Source organism: Sus scrofa, chromosome 5 (assembly GCF_054392235.1).
Source record: "Sus scrofa isolate SSC_HxYL_T2T_F1_AM1 chromosome 5, Sscrofa_HxYL_maternal_Yorkshire_Landrace_v2.0, whole genome shotgun sequence".
NCBI classification, from domain to species: Eukaryota; Metazoa; Chordata; class Mammalia; order Artiodactyla; family Suidae; genus Sus; species Sus scrofa.
Window position 1 is genome coordinate 66710826 of NC_139387.1, and position 16861 is coordinate 66727686.

The following is a 16861-nucleotide window of genomic DNA, read 5'->3' on the forward strand; positions in this document are numbered from 1 at the left end:
CTTGACTTTGTACATGGCTATTTATGTGTCTCTGCATGGAGGGCTGGCCTTTGGTGAGGCCACTTCTCTTCACAGACACACATCAGGTGTTTAAAAGGGTTGCGTTATTTTTCATCTTTTGAAATCCGTGGCTTTCTGGGCCTTTCAGAAACCTATTAAAATTGGCGGAATGTTTGGTAAGCGCTGAAGGGTTGGGAAAGCACTGTTCTAGAGACGCTCTAGTTTCTGTTCTACCGCTGATGAATTGTGTGCTTTGGGCAAATACTTCACATTTTGTAAAAGGGATATTATTAACCTACCAGAAGGCATGCGCTGGACTAAATGGAGGTCCTGCTTCAGCTGTGAGAGTTGAATGGTCTCTGGCTGACTGCCCATCCCTCTATTATTGGCAATTCCTGCTGCTGTTTTGTTCAGTTCAGACACAGCTTTCACACCTTTATATCCTGCAGGTGAGAGAGGCAGAAAAATCAGTCTTGAAAACATTAAACATGAACACGGAGAGAATTAAACGTGTCTTTAGTGATTTTTTTTTTTTTAATGGCTGCACCTGGGGCATATGGAAGTTCCCAGGCCGGGGATTCAATCCGAGCCACAGCTGTGATCTACACCACAGCTGCAGCAACAGTGGATTCTTTAACCCACTGTGCCAGACTGGGTTAGGTTCTGGGAACTCCCCAAACATGTCTTTAAGACAGTGTTTTTCAAATTTAAAAATGTACTTTAAAAGGATAAAGAAAAACGTTCCGTTGTGGCACAGTGGGTCGAGATCCAGAGTTGACACTGTAGCAGCTTGGGTTGCTTCTATGGCACAGGTTTGATCCCTGGCCTAGGAACTTCCACATGCTATAGACATGGCCAAAAAAAAAAAAAGAACCTTCTGGAACATTTGTCAAAAATGCAATTCACAGTCTCCACTCCAGACACCAATCTTTAGGGTTGGAGCCTGGGTGATTATCTTTTTTATTTTTCGGTGCAGAAATTCCTGGGCTAGGGATCGAACCCATGACGCAGCAGTGACCGGAGCCACAGCAGTGACAACAACCAGATCCTTAACACATTAGGTCACTGGGGAACTCCTATTTTAATCATATTTTAGACGTCAAATTCTTAAGTAATTCTTGTGACTAGACAGAAGTGGGAAGTTGCTCTCTAGGAAACTGAATATAGTAGGTGCTCAATAAATGAACATGTGTCTGTTCCACTAACACATTTACTTTTTTCTTCCTGTAGTTTTATAGATCAGCTAAGATCCACAATCCTAGAATTCAGAAGAACAGATACTATTTTCAGGAGAAAAAAACTGAACATTGCCTGCATTGTAGTTAGTGTTCTCTGATGCTTACGTGTTGATAGCAAATGGTGATAGGTTTCTTTTAAACCTAATTGGGAATCTGGGCAGTGGGACAAAACAGTAGAGCTCTATGAACATCATTCTTAGGATTTATGCCATGGACTGTGTTTTAGGTGAAATGGTGAAATTGGCTATTTTGAGCTTTACGTCATTGAGTTTCTTAATAGACAGTCATGTGATCTGCTTTATACTAAATTCACTTGTGGGAAGCTTACTATATCTGGTATGATTTGCTAGTAATTTTAATTTTGAATATGTGGTCCTCGATACTGAAGGTTGTGTTTGGAAAGGAACATTGCCCTGTACTAAACCATATATTCTTATATTGCTTTGTGTGGAATGCTTTTGAATGCCATGTGGCCTTGGAGCGTGGTTGTCATAGGGATAGGTAATTACATTTTAAAAATATTTAATTTTTTCAGACTACTAAGTCCCTGTTGGATAAATCCCATGATTCCATATTAAAACTTATTTTGGTTAATGATTCCTATAAAATAATTTTTACTTAGCTAATACAGAGAACAGGCTCCAGTGCTTCGACTCCCAAATCTTTCTTTCTCTGAAGATCACGGGCATGACATGAGTTATGACTGATTAAAACTATGTATATATATATGTGTGTGTGTATATATATATATATGTATAATTTAGTTGTAGTTTTCTGTTGCAAAAGTTTTATACACGCACACAATGGAAATTTGGTATATAAGTGAAAAATATGTAGAAGAAAGTCACCCATAATGCCAACATCAGACTTTCACCTCTGTTTACATTCTGCTTTATTTTGACCTTTTACTGTGCCTCATTCTTTTGGTTTATCAAAAGGCCCTGACTAATAAAACTTGAACTTGTACATATTACTCATTTTGCTTGATATTGGTTCATCTGAACCAGGGACAGAATGGGTAAGGAGATATTTTCAGATGATGCCCTTATGGGTGGAATGATTAAAACAGCCCTTTTCAAGAGCACTTGGAGTCAGGAAGTCTGTTATTTAATAAAGGTGTGTTCTGTACCTGGCACACTGCCCTGGATTTTGACCATCCCATCTCTCATCTTTCTTCGCTGATCTTACAGTCACCATCCTAGGCAGAGCCCATCCTGAGATGACTAGAACTGTAAGGGCTATAACTGCTTAGTCTCCTCATTCCCATCTTCTCATCATGTCAATCTATATAGAAAGCTCCCAGGCAGACATTCTTTTGCAGTGTTCTCCTGTTCTGTCCCTCAAGCTTGCAGGGGCTTAGGTGGCTGTGGACATCCAGGCGTGTCACAGGGGCCCCTCCTACTTCACCAGCTTGTTCGTTCCTCACTGATACTGTCTGTGCTCTGGTCGGGAAGTCTGCACGCAGCCTGCCCCTCTGCCTTCACTCTTGCATTTCCTTCACCTGGAATTTTCTGCCCTCTTCTCTCTGGCGGTTCGTGTCCCTTCAGCCCCCTAGGCAGCCTTCCCCTTTGACTTGCTCTACACCTGCCAGCACATTATCTTTATGTGTCTGTCCAAATGCCATTTTTCAACTGTTGACTCAACTCATTAATGTCAGGGACCTGCCATCTCTTCTGTTTTTCCCCCAATCGAAGTTGGCTGAACTAAAACCATTACAGACATTGGTATTTTTCAGTGTGGGAAACTGAGACTTTGATAGGAAGGTGCTCCCTGCTGTATGTAGCGTGGCCGAACCCCACTGACATCACAGTGGAATTTATAGAGGGAGTTAAGTGTGGTACTGTCCGAAGATGGAAGAACCTCTTAAAAAAGAAAGAAAAAGTAGCAGAAACATCGTCCTCTCAGAATTCCATCATAGAGCAAGTGTTCTGCGGGAAATTTTTTCTTTTTGGAACTCATGGATATTTGCTCTGTGGGTTATACTCCAGTACTCTTTCTTTTTTCTTTTTCACTTTTACTTATAAGCAATGAGGTCCTACTATAATAATCCATTACTCTTTATTTTGCTATTCAAATCTGTGTGAAATCCCTTTTATGTATGTATGTATGTATTTATTTATTTATTTTTGGTCTTTTTGCCTTTTCTTGAGATGCTCCCATGGCATATGGAGGTTCCCAGGCTAGGGGTCTAATCGGAGCTGTAGCCACTGGCCTACACCAGAGCCACAGCAACACAGGATCCGAGCCGCGTCTGCAACCTACACCACAGCTCACGGCAACGCCGGATCCTTAACCCGCTGAGCAAGGGCAGGGATCAAACCTGCAACCTCATGGTTCCTAGTTGGATTTGTTAACCACTGCGCCACGACGGGAACTCCTAAAATCCCTTTTAAAACATTAGCCAGTGGAGTTACTGTGAGCCGAGATAAGGGGCCTGTACTTGTTTGGTGTTTCTCTCTGCCTTTTCTTTTCTCCTTGAACATCTTCTCAATGGAGTTGTGCTCACCGGAGGCTGGTGGAGGAGGAAGCAGGCAGGGCAGGTGGGAAGACTGCTGACACAGGTCCCCCAGACTCTGGACGAAGACGACTCTGGCAACACGGACAGCGTTTGCTTCCTGCTTCTGATCCGAGTGTTCCATTACAGAATAAGTCAGATCTTGTTAGTTGCTGAATAATCTAGTGGGAAAACATTAAGAATTTGTATCGTCTTCCTCTGAGGTTTAGATAGGGATTTAACTTTCAGTATCTAGATCATCAGGGCAATTGAGGGCTAATGAAAATGTCAGATTCCATAGTCACCACCTCTACTCAATATAACCACGTATGAAATGTCACACTGATTTTATTTATTTATTTTTTATTTATTTATTTTTTTGTCTTTTTGCTATTTCTAGGGCCACTCCCGTGGCATATGGAGGTTCCCAGGCTAGGGGTCTAATCGGAGCTGTAGCCACGGGCCTACGCCAGAGCCACAACAACGCGGGATCCGACCCGTGTCTGCAACCTACACCACAGCTCACAGCAACGCCAGATCCTCAACCCACTGAGCAAGGCCAGGGACTGAACCCGCAACCTCATGGTTCCTAGTCGGATTTGTCAACCACTGCGCCACGACGGGAACTCCTAACACACTGATTTTAAAGGTGGACAAAACACCAGAGTCGGTGGATGACTGTCTCAGAGCCATCTGGAGCAGTTATGATTACTCATTATTACAGCAACACATACAGGGCCTTGGCAGCCCCTCTCCTTCCCCCCCAGCAAAAGAAAATGGATTAATGGTAAGGGGTTAATCTGGGAAAGAATGAGGCTTGGTTTTAATTATGAGGGGAGAAATTAAGGTGACTGTGATGAGAGGGGGAGAGGGATGCATCAAAGCCTCTAAGAACAAACAAGGTTACGGAAGGCGCCCTTAGGTGATGTGTGAGAGAGCCACGTTGTAGCAAAAAGGTAGCTGGTAGAAAGGACAAAGTGGAAAAGCCACTGCAGGATGGGGGCAGCAGGTGGTCTGACTCCCAGCCCAGGCCCCAGCCCTGTCACCCCCTTTGCCCTGAAGTGCGGCCTCGCCAGTGACTCCTGGGCCTCAGGAGGGGGAGCATGAAGACAGATGCAGTGACTTAAATTAGCCCAGCCCGGGAGCCTGGAGGGGACAGCGACCAGCGATGCTGCTGCCACAGCCTCCTCTGCCCCTCCTCTGGCCTCCCTTTTTTCATTCTTACCTGGTAGCCTAACAACCCCAGGGGGAATCCTGCAAACTTGGGCTGGCAGAGAATTGGGAGCCATTGTCTCAGAGCAGACCTTGGAAACCCCCCACCACAAAGGAAATTCTCTGCTTCCTGTGCTGTTTGTGGAGCCATTGTCCAGGGGTTACCCACCTGAAAGTGTGTGTTGTGAACTCCCAGCTCCTTAACAAGGTCAGATCAGCCCTGTTACTCTGTCCGTGTTAGTGCACCTGAGATACACTGATGTATTCTTAGAGAATCCGTAGGTGTCATGTGATGACAGGTGAGGAAACAGCAGGCTGGAGGATGTCACATTTTAGCATCATCCTAGAGGAGTTGAAATCAGGAACAAGCGCTCCTGCATCCTGGTCCACAGTTTCTTTTCTTTTTTAGAAAGAAATACACCATAGGAGTTCCCATCGTGGCTCAGTGGTTAATGAATCCGACTAGGAACCATGAGGTTGCGGGTTCGATCCCTGGCCTCACTTAGTGGGTTAAGGGTCTGGCATTGCCATGAGCTGTGGTGTAGGTTGCAGACACGGCTCGGATCCCGCGTTGCTGTGGCTCTGGCGTAGGCTGGTGGCTATAGCTCCGATTAGACCCCTAGCTTGGGAACCTCCATATGCCGCGGGAGCGGCCCAAGAAAAGGCAAAAAACAACAAAAAATACACCATAAAACCGCACTAAAACTTCCAAGTTCCTAGGGCTAGTTTTGGCATCAAGGGGAAAAGAAACGAGGAGGCCTTGGATGGAGGTGGGTGGCACAGAGGGACAGCCAAGAGCCTGTGCTGGAGGGTTTTGTGATTGCAGAGCTCTGTAGTTCCTGCTTTTACTGTCAGTGGCGCTGAGCGGGGGGCCAACAGCCACCCCTGGGCCTGGCTGGTGTCCCTTTTTTTTTTTTTTTTTTTGAGGCCCCCTGGCTATTTTTAGCATCAGGGCCTTGGAAGCAGGTGTGGTCCAGGCTTGAAGGCCACGCCTGGAATCTGTTCAAGTCCTGTAGTGCCTGCACATTGTCTATTTAGGAGCTGAGGATAGTGACGGGGCCACTTAGAGACGCTGTTAACAGAATTTGTGCTTTTCCAGGGAGAGGAGTAAAAAGTCACACTGTGTTTCGTTTGCGATGCTTAGGTAGGTTTATCTTGGAAACTATAAATTGAAATACACTTTAAGAGTGTTAGGGAATAGATGATTTTTTTTTTTTTAAAAGCTAGCTGTAAATACTTTGTATACAGAAAAAGCCTATATTAAAAAGAGTTACACCCCAGCTGACCTCTTTTTTTAAAAAAAGTCCATGTTTGTAGTCACAAGTGTGTTATTTAAAATTTTTTTCACCACCTCCCCCAAACGTTGTTATTAAAATAATCCTTTGTAAGTCCTTTTTTGAGGTAGAAATTCAGCTTTTACCTTGAAGGTAAACATCAGTTTCCCTGATTGAATTTGTTCCTCTTCTTGCCTCAGAAACCCACACTTTCCTCAACAGTGCTGGGACGTGAGAGCCACCAGTCATGGCTCTCTGTGAATGTCCTGTCCCTTTCCTCCTTTTTCTCCCTGCAGTTTCCAAGGTTATGGGAAAGGAAGGATATGATAAATGTTACCTTTACTTAGCCCAGCAAAACCATGATGACAGTTTTGAATATATATGTTCATGTGTTTGAATGTATGTGGGTATTGGAGGTTCTGCTTTACCTACTGTCTCTGTTTTGATTTGACTCGCTTTATAGATCAAGCTCATCTTCTGGTTGTCGGTCATGTTTATTGTGGTCATAATATCTTTAGTAATTTAGCTCTTCGTCTGGAAAGTACAGCTTTCATAAAAGGAATTTATGTAGTGCAGTTTTGCTGTTTGGGGGAAGGGTGGGCCAAATGTGGTGCATGGATATGGATTATAAATTTGTATGCGTATTACCACCCCTTTGAATACAGTTAACTACCTTCCAAAGGCCTCGTGGTAAGTATTTGATACACCTTCTGACAAGGAGCATGTCTTGAACGTATTTTTCTTTATTTTAACGTAAAGCTCCTTTGCATGACTTCCTGATTGTTTAGATCTATTCAAGCATACGTCTCGTTTAACATGTCTTTGATGTTTGACTGTGTTCTATACCCTAAAGCCAAGCTTCTCTTAGGAGGTACGACACATTGTAGAGTTGGAAGAATTGTATTAAATTAGCATTAACAGTACTCTTTCTTATTGCAGTATTTCTTTTCATTCCTTTGTCAAGTAATGCGTAATCTAGGAACCACAGCTCCTTCCTTTGTAAGTTTTGAGGAAGAAACTATACTAAACATTCTCGGGTGTATATATTAAAATATATGTAATTGTAGAAACACTTCAGTTGAAAGTTCAAGTACTAAAAAGCTGCATTTCCACTAGATATTACCACAGTTCTGAAGGAAGTCTGAACACTTGCCACATCTTTTCCTGACATCTGCCCAGTTGGGCATCACCTTGGTCAGTATATTAATTGGCCCCAAGCCCTTGACATAGAGAACTCCAGTCCCCCGGGCATCCCCGCACCATTGCTCACCTCCTTCGTGGTCTTTCCTTAACCATCAGAACAAGACCTCCTCTGACACTCTGTCTAAAACTTTAATAACCCCCACTTCCACTCTCCGCCTTCCTTCCCTGCTTAATTTTTGTCTCCAAAGCACAGATCACCACTTCTCATACAACATGCTTTGTTTCTGTTCTTGCTGCTTCTCATGCGTCTCTCATCATAGAAACTCCAGGAGGACAAGAGCTTTTGCATCCTTCATTTTTGCCGCATGTCCACAGCAGTGCTTGGCCCTTCTCAGCTGCCCGATGACTGTTTGTTAGTTGACTGAGCGGGTTGCGTAGGCCTTGACAGATGCTTAGGAAAACCAGGGTGTACCAGACAGTCCCCATCAAACCTCTGTTCTGAACCTCCCCGCAGCTGCCTCTAGCCCCTCTTTGTTGCAGGTATCCTTCCAAAATGCTTTCTCCTCCGCCTCTGGCCACACTTTGTCTCGCCCAGCCCCTCCATCCCCGGGACCCAGTCCCTCAAGGCCACCTTCCCGAGGAGGTCGAGTCCTTTGTTTTCAGGCAGAGTGCCAGGAGGAGGCCTTCAATGCAGAGGGCGTTTGGGAGCCCTGGGGCAGGAGTGTGTGTGGGAGGGTTACCTGGTGAGGCAGAAGGGAAGAGGAGGGCAGGGAGTTGGCAGAGGCGGGAGAGTCAGGGTGGGTCAGGGAGGGGAAAGCTGGCGAAACAGGTGACGGTACACAGGAGGCTTCCACGGAGCCAGTACCGAGAGCGCACTGCTCTTCCTTAGCAGAGGCACGGGGGAGGCTTCTGGCTGATCTGGATTCCACCTGGGCAGGCCTGTGTGAAGCAAAGGCCTTATGTTTAGTCTTCGGAAGATGGCTCCTCTGCCGGCCTTGTGGATCTTTGAGATGCATGCAACCACCCTGAGCCTCTGCTAAGAGCAGGTTCCTTCAGCAGTGCTGTGAGTTCCTGAAGGGTGGTTGGACTTTATGCTGCTGACAAGTCTTGTCCCCGTGCCTGGTTCTGTCTAGACCCTGATTTGAGCAGCCTCGGTGCCGTTACTGCCACCACCACCACTGGTCAGGTTGCGTCCTCAGCTTTGGGATGAGAAAATGTGGTCAGGGCGTGAGTAGGTGACTGAAAAACACAGTCATCTCGTATTGTCGTCTTGGCCTTGGGGAGGGTAGTTTTTGAGTTTTTTGTTTCTCTATTGAATATGTTTTACAAAATATCGGACCTCAGAATTTCTATCTGGATCAACCTGCAGCCTGTGAGGCAGAGTTGCTTTAATCCAAGTAGAATGAAGATGGCCAAAGTCCAGGATGCTCTTGCTTCCAGACGGCGTGGCCTGCAATCCCCCCTTTTAATCCCCCCTTTTGATTTGTTCTCTCACTGAATGTGTGTAAGGCTCTGCGGAAAGGCTGTTGGCTGTGTCTTGTCGCCTCTGTTATGGGAGGAAAAAAAAATTTAAGACCAGCTCGTAGTTTAATAATAGTAAACTTCTCACCTGATTATGTCCTTTCTATAAATTCTCTGAGAATCTGAACTCGAGCTCAAGCCTGACCAAACAAGGTTCAGTCCCTCTCCTTTTTGAACCGAGCAGGCACAGCCGTGGGCTCCTTTCCCCCCTCCTGAGAATGCCCATGTGAAAGAAAGCATCTAAGATGCAAGTGTGTGGAGTTCTTTTGCGGCACAGTGGGTAAAGGATCTGGTGTTGTCACTGCATTGGCTCAGGTTGCTGCTCTGGTGCAGGTTTGATCCCTGGCCTGGGAGCGTCCACATGCCACAGGTACAACCAAAAAAAGTAAAATGGAAATGTGTCTCTCTGGGTGCAGCCCCTGCCTTCTCCTGGGTCCCCCTCTTCAGACCAGCAGAGAATTCACTGAGCCTGTCTCTCACCCACCCGTGGGCCCTGATGGGGGCTATAGGGCAGCAGTGCATGGCCTCACCGCTTTCCTGGTGGGATAGACCCAGTGCAGTATGATCCTAGAAGCCAGGATTGTGTCTGGAAAGTTGAAAAAAAAAAAGCAATGCCTCATCTGAGAAGAGAAGAGAGGAGAGATCATTTAAAAACAACCTTAAGGAGTTCCCATTGTGGCTCAGCTGTAACAAACCTGACTAGTATCCGTGAGGATTCGGGTTTGATTCCTGCCATCGCTCACTGGGTTAAGGATCCAGCATTGCCGTGAGCTGTGGTGTAGGTTGTAGAAATGGCTTGGGTCTGGCATTGCTGTGGCTGTGGCCTAGGCCAGCAGCTGTAGCTCCGATTCAGTCCGTAGCCTGGGAACCTCCATATGCTGAAGGTGCAGCCCTAAAAAGAACCCCCCCTAAAAAAAAACCCCAACCCAAACCTTAATCTTTAAAAGATTTTCTGGTTGAGCCCTAGCTTTAAAGTTTACAAGTAAAGGCTGCAATCAAAACAAAATGCTTTCCTCTCAGCTAACTAACAGCAAATACTGGTTTTTATATAGTCAGACTTTACATCATTCTTTTAATTAGGTTCATCATCAAAATAGCCTCAGACTTAGGGTTCTCTGCCATAACGGATCCAGTGGTATTCTTTCCTCCATTGCTATTCTCGCAAAGTTGGGTGTAGAGTGAATCTCAATGACTAAAACTCCGCTGATTCCATTATAAAGTCACAGATACTTTTCCATAGGTAACCGAACAGAATCTAAAACATGAATTACACAGAAAAACTTGAAAAATTATATATAAAGGGGGACGTTTCTTACACAATTTATGTATTAAATGTTATACATTATGAAATGTAATTTGATTCCTGCAGTGTAAACTATGCCACACATGAGCCTTCTTTAGGAGACCTGCCCACTTTGTCCCCTGATCTCTGTGGTTTGTTAGGATGTTGCCTCTGCCTTCTCTCCATCCCTTGGTACATAAAGTCTTTTAAATTCTTCATTTCTGGAACTGGGATACTTTGTAAATATTTGTTTAGCGGCCCTGTGTAAGGTTACTAGTCTTCAGTATGATAAATACTAGTTTATTGACTTTTTTTTCCCCGAAATAGAAAACTTTCTTGTATTTACATAGAAGTTATCCAGGTGTCTTCCGAGGGGCCTTCCTCAACGGTGGACTGGGACGCCCCATCATCTCCTCTTGAGAAGAGAGTCTCTTTGCTGCCCCAGTCCCATATCTTGGGCATCAGTGTGGTCCAGGGCCCCCTGCCCTAAGCAGGATCCCCAGGTCCAGCTGGGAGGCCTTGAACACCTTCCTCGGGGTCCACAGGGATGAGCGGCAGCAAAGTGACGTGGCTGAAACCCTTCAGCCTCTCGCAGGAGTTGTCTAGCCACGGCACCGGTAGCCTCTTGACGTTCAGTGGCCCCGTGGCCACTATGCAGGGAGCTCACGGTGCCTCCCTCTCTTTGGGTGGAAATAGTCTGAATTGCATCAAGGTGTCCTTGAAGAGAGGATTTCATACTTCCAGAAATATGCATGTCATATCTTAAATTTCTTTTAAGTCAGGATCATGCCAGAAGATACTCCCCAACTAGGGTGACATAAAGCAGCTCCTGACCCTTCGAGCCCAGTGTCATGAATTACTTCTCAGCTTTTTGGTCCTCAGGTGAACAGCTGATTGAGTAGGTATGATGCTAGAGGAAAGGGTAGAGAGTTTTCTTTTAAGGTTAAGTATTTCTACAGGTATTAGATTTCCAAAGGAGCATGCATGGAAGACTCATGGATATATAGGTTGTATCACATTCTGATTAAATGTGGGGGAAAAAAAATCAAATTGGAGTATTTTATGTGAAAGAAGAAGCAGGATATGCAACTGTACATGTATGTGTAACCAGCTGAACAGAGAAGGAAAAGAATATATAAAGTTTTAATCTATACTCATTTCAAAAAATCTTTGGAAGAAATCAGAAGAAACCATTAAGAGTGGTTATCATTTTGAGGTCAGAGGAGGACCTGAGCAGAGGAAGGGCAATGCATTTTTTTTTTAATTGTATTTGTTGGAATTTCAATATAATGGCAATTTTTTTTTTTTTTTTTTTTTTTTTTTTGTCTTTTGCCTTTTCTAGGGCCGCTTCCTGGGGCATATGGAGGTTCCCAGGCAAGGGGTCTAATCTATGCCAGAGCCACAGCAATGCGGGATCCAAGCCGCATCTGTAACCTATACCACAGCTCACGGCAACGCCGGATCCTTAACCCACTGAGCAAGGCCAGGGATCGAACCTGCAACCTCATGGTTCCTAGTCGGATTCGCTAACCACTGCACCACGACGGGAACTCCAATGTAGTGGCAATTTTAACAGCTTTATTTCAAGTATAATGGACATACATTGGATGGATAAAGTACATTTGGGATATATACAGATTTCTATTTTTTGAGCCATGTGAATATACTCTCTATTAAAAATAGAAATACACTAATTAAAACTTTAAAAATTGGTTAAGTTAAGAGATAATAGCAAATCTGGCCTGGGTTTTGCTGTATGCACTTGGGCCCATCTTCCATCTAAAAATCTTTATTCCTTTTGACTTCCGGTAGAGATTTCAAGTAAGGGTTGCTTGTTGGTGTTGCCAGCAATGAAATATTCTCTTGTCATCTTTTAAATCTACTTGATGTAAAAGATTTTGAGGATGCAAGTGTCACAGATGTGTCCCTAATCTCCGCGAATAGATGTTCTTCAGAAGGAACAGTGAATGCCAAGACATTTCTAAATCACTTGTAGTCAGGATGAGAACTTCCCCAGAATTCTCTAGCTGCAAGTAAACGAGGCTTAAGGCTATTGTTACCTCACCCTCCAGGCCCCCTTGGCAGCTTCGGCCTCTCCCATGATTGCTGGGGCCAGGGACAATCAGACGTCATGAAGGGGCCGTGGGAGGGCTCCAGCTGGCCTCATTGCAACGGGTAACTTTATCCTCAGTTCACCTTCACTCTCGTGCTGCAGTTACATTCTCATGTTGGGGTCATTCTGACCGACCTTTTCTTGGTCCGGGAAAGGGTCTTTCTGTATTTCTGGTTCTCTGGGGAGGACTAGCAATGATCATTTTCTTCCTGGTGGACCTGTTGGCCATAGCCCGCCTTTGGTTTCAGTGGTTTGGGCTCTTGAGAGTTGGCTGAAGGGAAGCCAAGCCCGGAACTTTCTAACTTACGTTTGCATGTTTGCTGCCTTCTCCCTCCCTCTGTCCCTTGATCTGCTAACCCAGATAAACTGCTTTGTCCCATCTGGCTTTTGCCATTGAAAGGAGCCCATCGGACCGGAGACTCGGGCCATTGTCAAGTCCACTTGCTCCTGTTCTCCAGTTTCCTCTTTTGTGTCACTTGGGCTCCTACGTGGACAGGTCGCGTCACTCTGTCTCATTGCAGCTTTGCTGTGGGAACAGGTTCGTAGGAAAACAGGGTAACCCAGGAGTATGAGCCTGCGGAGAGGGTCAGGCAGTCTAAGTGTGGGACCTTGCGTGGCTGTGGACTGTGTCCCCAGGCGGTCCGTTCTCGGGTCAGGGCTTAAACGTCCTGGGTAGGTGCTTGGCATTTGACGAGAACAAATGCTCTGCCCAGGTGGCTGGTGTGCTTCATTGCCAGCCATTACGCTGTGCAGAGAGTAATGCAGTCTTATAATGACCATAAGAAATGATCAAGTAATGTAAGGAGTCAGGGTGGATGAGGTGGTTTCTCAGGTGTGTGTCTGGCTCTGTGAGCGAGGGCACAGGTTGACTGAAGCCGGACTCTCAGAGGATGGACCGGCTCCGTCTTTATCTGCCGAGCAATGCCTTTCAGATTCCAGCTGCAAGGCAGCTCTGTTCCCCACTGGCGTCTTGACAGCATTTCCCCTCCTTTCTCTCTGGGATGACTGGCTGCTTTCTTACTCACTTCAGACAACTTAGACAATTTTGTCCTCAAATCAAACTTTGTGAGGAAACAAGGCCAATATTATATCTGCATTTTTACGGACGAGGAAAGTGTGGTTCAGAGGGGTTAATGTGATTTCTCCTAAGTAAGGAAAGGGCAGAGTCCCTTCTCTGTCCCTCCTGCCCATCCCTTCGCCCAGTTCTCTAGGCTTAAGGTTCTGGTTTGTCACCCTGAGATTCAGAAGTACGTCCCAATGATATCTGAGGGGTCTGCCTCCCTGATCTGAAACCACTTAATTAGATATGAATTATTCCGTATCTTAAGTCTTTTCAGAACAAGGAGGATTTTACCTACTTGTAACTGTAAATCAAGTGTCTTATGTGCAGAGAAAGCACAGAGGTAAGAAGTATAACACAAAACATCTGCCATCAAATAGTTTATCCTCTCGAAGTTGAATGCCAGCAGACGTGGGCATCTAGTAGAGCATTTCCTATAAGCAGCGATGGCCCGGGGAGATGGGAACGTGAGAATACTGAAGGTCAGTCAGGGTGAGGGCTCAGCTATGGGCACAAAACTCCAACTAGTGTTAACCAGGTCATGGTCGCTCTGAGGAGTTAGGGGAGCATCACGCTCAATATTAAGGGCTCTGTATGCCTGGGTTGCTGACCCAGAGCCCTGGGTTAAGGTGTGAGATTTTCTGAAGCTGGGAGTCAGTGACTCTCTCTCTGAAGAACGAAGCACAAGAAAAAGAGTGAGCCTGTGAGGGTTGAAACTGGGGAGCGGGGAGACCTGGGCCAGGGTCTTCACTGTGAGACTGCCTGTGGGGAGGGGCGGGGAGCTGGGAAGTCACAGTCCCAGCAGCTAGCTCTGCACTTGGCATGACAAGCATACCCGTCATTTTTGTCCCTCTCCTTCCTTAGAAGGCTGCTGAAATGTATAGAACGTCCCATTGGTATGGCTGCCTCTTCTTCCTGAGGGCAGTTTAAAGGGATGTTCATAGCACACACACTTCTGCCATCGAAGTAATTCTCAAGCCATCAGAAAAGGGTTTTTTTTTTTTTTTGTCCTGCTAATGTGGGTTTGCTAACCTGATCCTAGGCTTCTGTTCTCTGTGCTCTTTTCAAGAAATAAGCAAACAGAATGGAGGAAACTCCTTTGGAATAAAAATACTTCAGGTGTTTTTTTTTTTTATAGCTCTTTTAATTTCATATGATGAGTCAAGTCATTCTGGGTCTCCAGGTGATTGTAATTCATGACTCTGTCTTGTTTTATCGTCTTTGAATTGGTATATTTTGGGGTGAAACTGAATTATCATTAGTGTGTTTTCTGAGGCCGTACCTATTTGTCCTTTCTGTTTGTTTGTTCAAAGGAAACAGTGCATCAAGTATGGAATTAGATTAATGGAGTAAATATTATGAATCATACACTCTCTCTAATCTGATGCTCTTTCTTTCTTTGACCCCGTGTTTTGTTTTCCATCTGTCATTCTCTCTCCTTGTAGGCTTTTCAGCCCCGTGTAAAGCTGTTGGAGCGAGGAAGCAGAGGTAAAGAATGATGTAATGTGCTGGCCGCCCCAAAGCATCTTTTGTTGGAATGGTTTTTCCAGTCATCTCTTTATGAATCAAATGTGAGGGGCTGCTTTGTGGCAGGAGGCCTTTGCAAGAGCACATCAACGAGCAAGAGAAAGAGACATTCACTTGGAGGGCTCTTGCTGAAAATGGGTTTAACTCTCCGCTTGCCAGTGGCCACCGGCCTGACCTCATACATTTCAGTACAATGGAGTGGCTGAGCCTCTGAGCGCACCACCATTACATCATCGTGGCAAATTAAAGGAGGAGGTGGGAAAAGAGGACTTATTGTTGTCATGGCCCATGAGATGATTGGAACTCAAATTGTTACTGAGAGCTTGGTGGCTCTGCTGGAAAGTGGAACGGAAAAAGTGCTGCTAATTGATAGCCGGCCATTTGTGGAATACAATACGTCCCACATTTTGGAAGCCATTAATATCAACTGCTCCAAGCTTATGAAGCGAAGGTTGCAACAGGACAAAGTGTTAATTACAGAGCTCATCCAGCACTCAGCCAAACATAAGGTACATGCTTGCGTTTTTTTTTTCTTTTTTAAAATAAGTGGACACACTGCATGGGGCATAATTTTAAATGAAGCTTCATTTTTAAGGGGTGAAAGTAATTTGAAAAAGTTTGGGTGGCTTTTTTTTAAATTTTGGTACTTTAGGATACACCTCAAAATAATTTACTGATCGTAAGTATTGTTACATTTAAGAATATTTCTAACTACACAGAAAGGTTAACTTGTTTTAACGTGTTCAAGTGCTAATTTTTTCTATCAATGGCCTGTTAAAATTTTCTTAAACACAAAAATTATAATTTATACTCAATTGTTAGGAACTATAAAAATATCTATATTATATATAGTATAATATATAGTATATATAATATTATATATAGTATATATAATATATTGTCCATGTATTATTAATAATACATAATACATTGTTTTATGTTGTTTACATACGTGCTAAAAGGAAATCATTCTTTTCAAGTGCCTTGAAAAGAAAGTAGAAACTAATTCTGTAGAAAGTGCTTTTTCTTTGTGGGAAGGTAAGGGAACAGAACTTAAGGATGATCGTCAAGGAAAGTTGTTCTTACGATGTCAAAGTGTCATATTTGTGGTAGGTAAGGTTGTTTCCTTTGTTCAGGAGTAAAAATGAGTTCATGTTTTAATTTTACGAAGCACCTGATTTAGGAGAAACTATGTAGAAGCTATTTTTAATATGTTCCTTCACTTCACGGATCATTATGTTTCGTTTGTGTGTTATTTTGTTGTACGTTTTTTAACCCATTTATAGTGTAAAGGATTTAAAACCAAAGAATATTTAGCACATTTACACAGAAATAGCATCAAGGTTGCCTTTTTAAACGTGATCTTTACAAGCATTTAGACCATTTGAAAGCTTGTAAAGTTATCTGAAAATGAGACATCTCATTTTTATTCCGATTGTTATGAAGACAGGAAGCAGTTATTTGCTTCAGCAGTGGAGGTTTGTGGGATTCCTTTTCTCACCTTCCTTCCTAAAGCCTCCCGTTTGTATTTTAGGTCGACATTGACTGCAGTCAGAAGGTTGTGGTTTACGATCAAAGCTCCCAAGATGTTGGCTGTCTGGCTTCAGACTGTTTTCTCACTGTACTCCTGGGTAAACTGGAGAAGAGCTTCAGCTCTGTCCACCTGCTTGCAGGTAAGTCTTGCGGAAGGATTGAAAGCCTCCCTGAGCCCTGTGGAGTAAGCAGGATTTCACAACCAACTCTAAGAACACGCAGTGGATGCAGCTTTGAGGTCACTGTGTAAAAATGATTTATTTATGGCTTTGATTGACGTAACTGTTCTGCATAACTCGAATACCACTCTGTTCTTCCCCACTGGTCAGTGATTTTTGACTTGGCTCAAATGCCTCTTCATGTGGCCTTGAGCCAGAAGTGCCACCTACATCTGTGTGCCTGTATAGGTTGCTCAAAGCCAGCTGCTTCTGTCCAGGGCTTTTCTACTCACCTGTGAGCCGTGC

General features: G+C 44.4%; 1 protein-coding gene and 1 long non-coding RNA gene across 13 annotated transcripts in view; one reads left to right on the plus strand and one right to left on the minus strand.

The window, feature by feature from the left end:
• DUSP16 (dual specificity phosphatase 16) overlaps positions 1 to 16861 on the plus strand; it is a 209326-nt gene that overhangs the window by 147642 nt on the left and 44823 nt on the right. For all 12 annotated transcript variants that reach the window (XM_084956723.1, XM_084956726.1, XM_084956722.1 and 9 more), the window contains 2 exons: positions 14783 to 15373; positions 16399 to 16537. In XM_084956723.1, the coding sequence (XP_084812849.1) occupies positions 15146 to 15373; positions 16399 to 16537 (367 nt within the window). In that variant the 5' untranslated portion in view covers positions 14783 to 15145. The remainder of the gene's footprint in view (positions 1 to 14782; positions 15374 to 16398; positions 16538 to 16861) is intronic.
• On the minus strand, positions 590 to 9801 carry LOC146403405 (uncharacterized). The gene is made up of 2 exons (XR_014803830.1): positions 9752 to 9801; positions 590 to 3391 (listed from the first exon to the last, which is right to left on the minus strand). It is a non-coding gene; the product is annotated as an uncharacterized LOC146403405 (long non-coding RNA).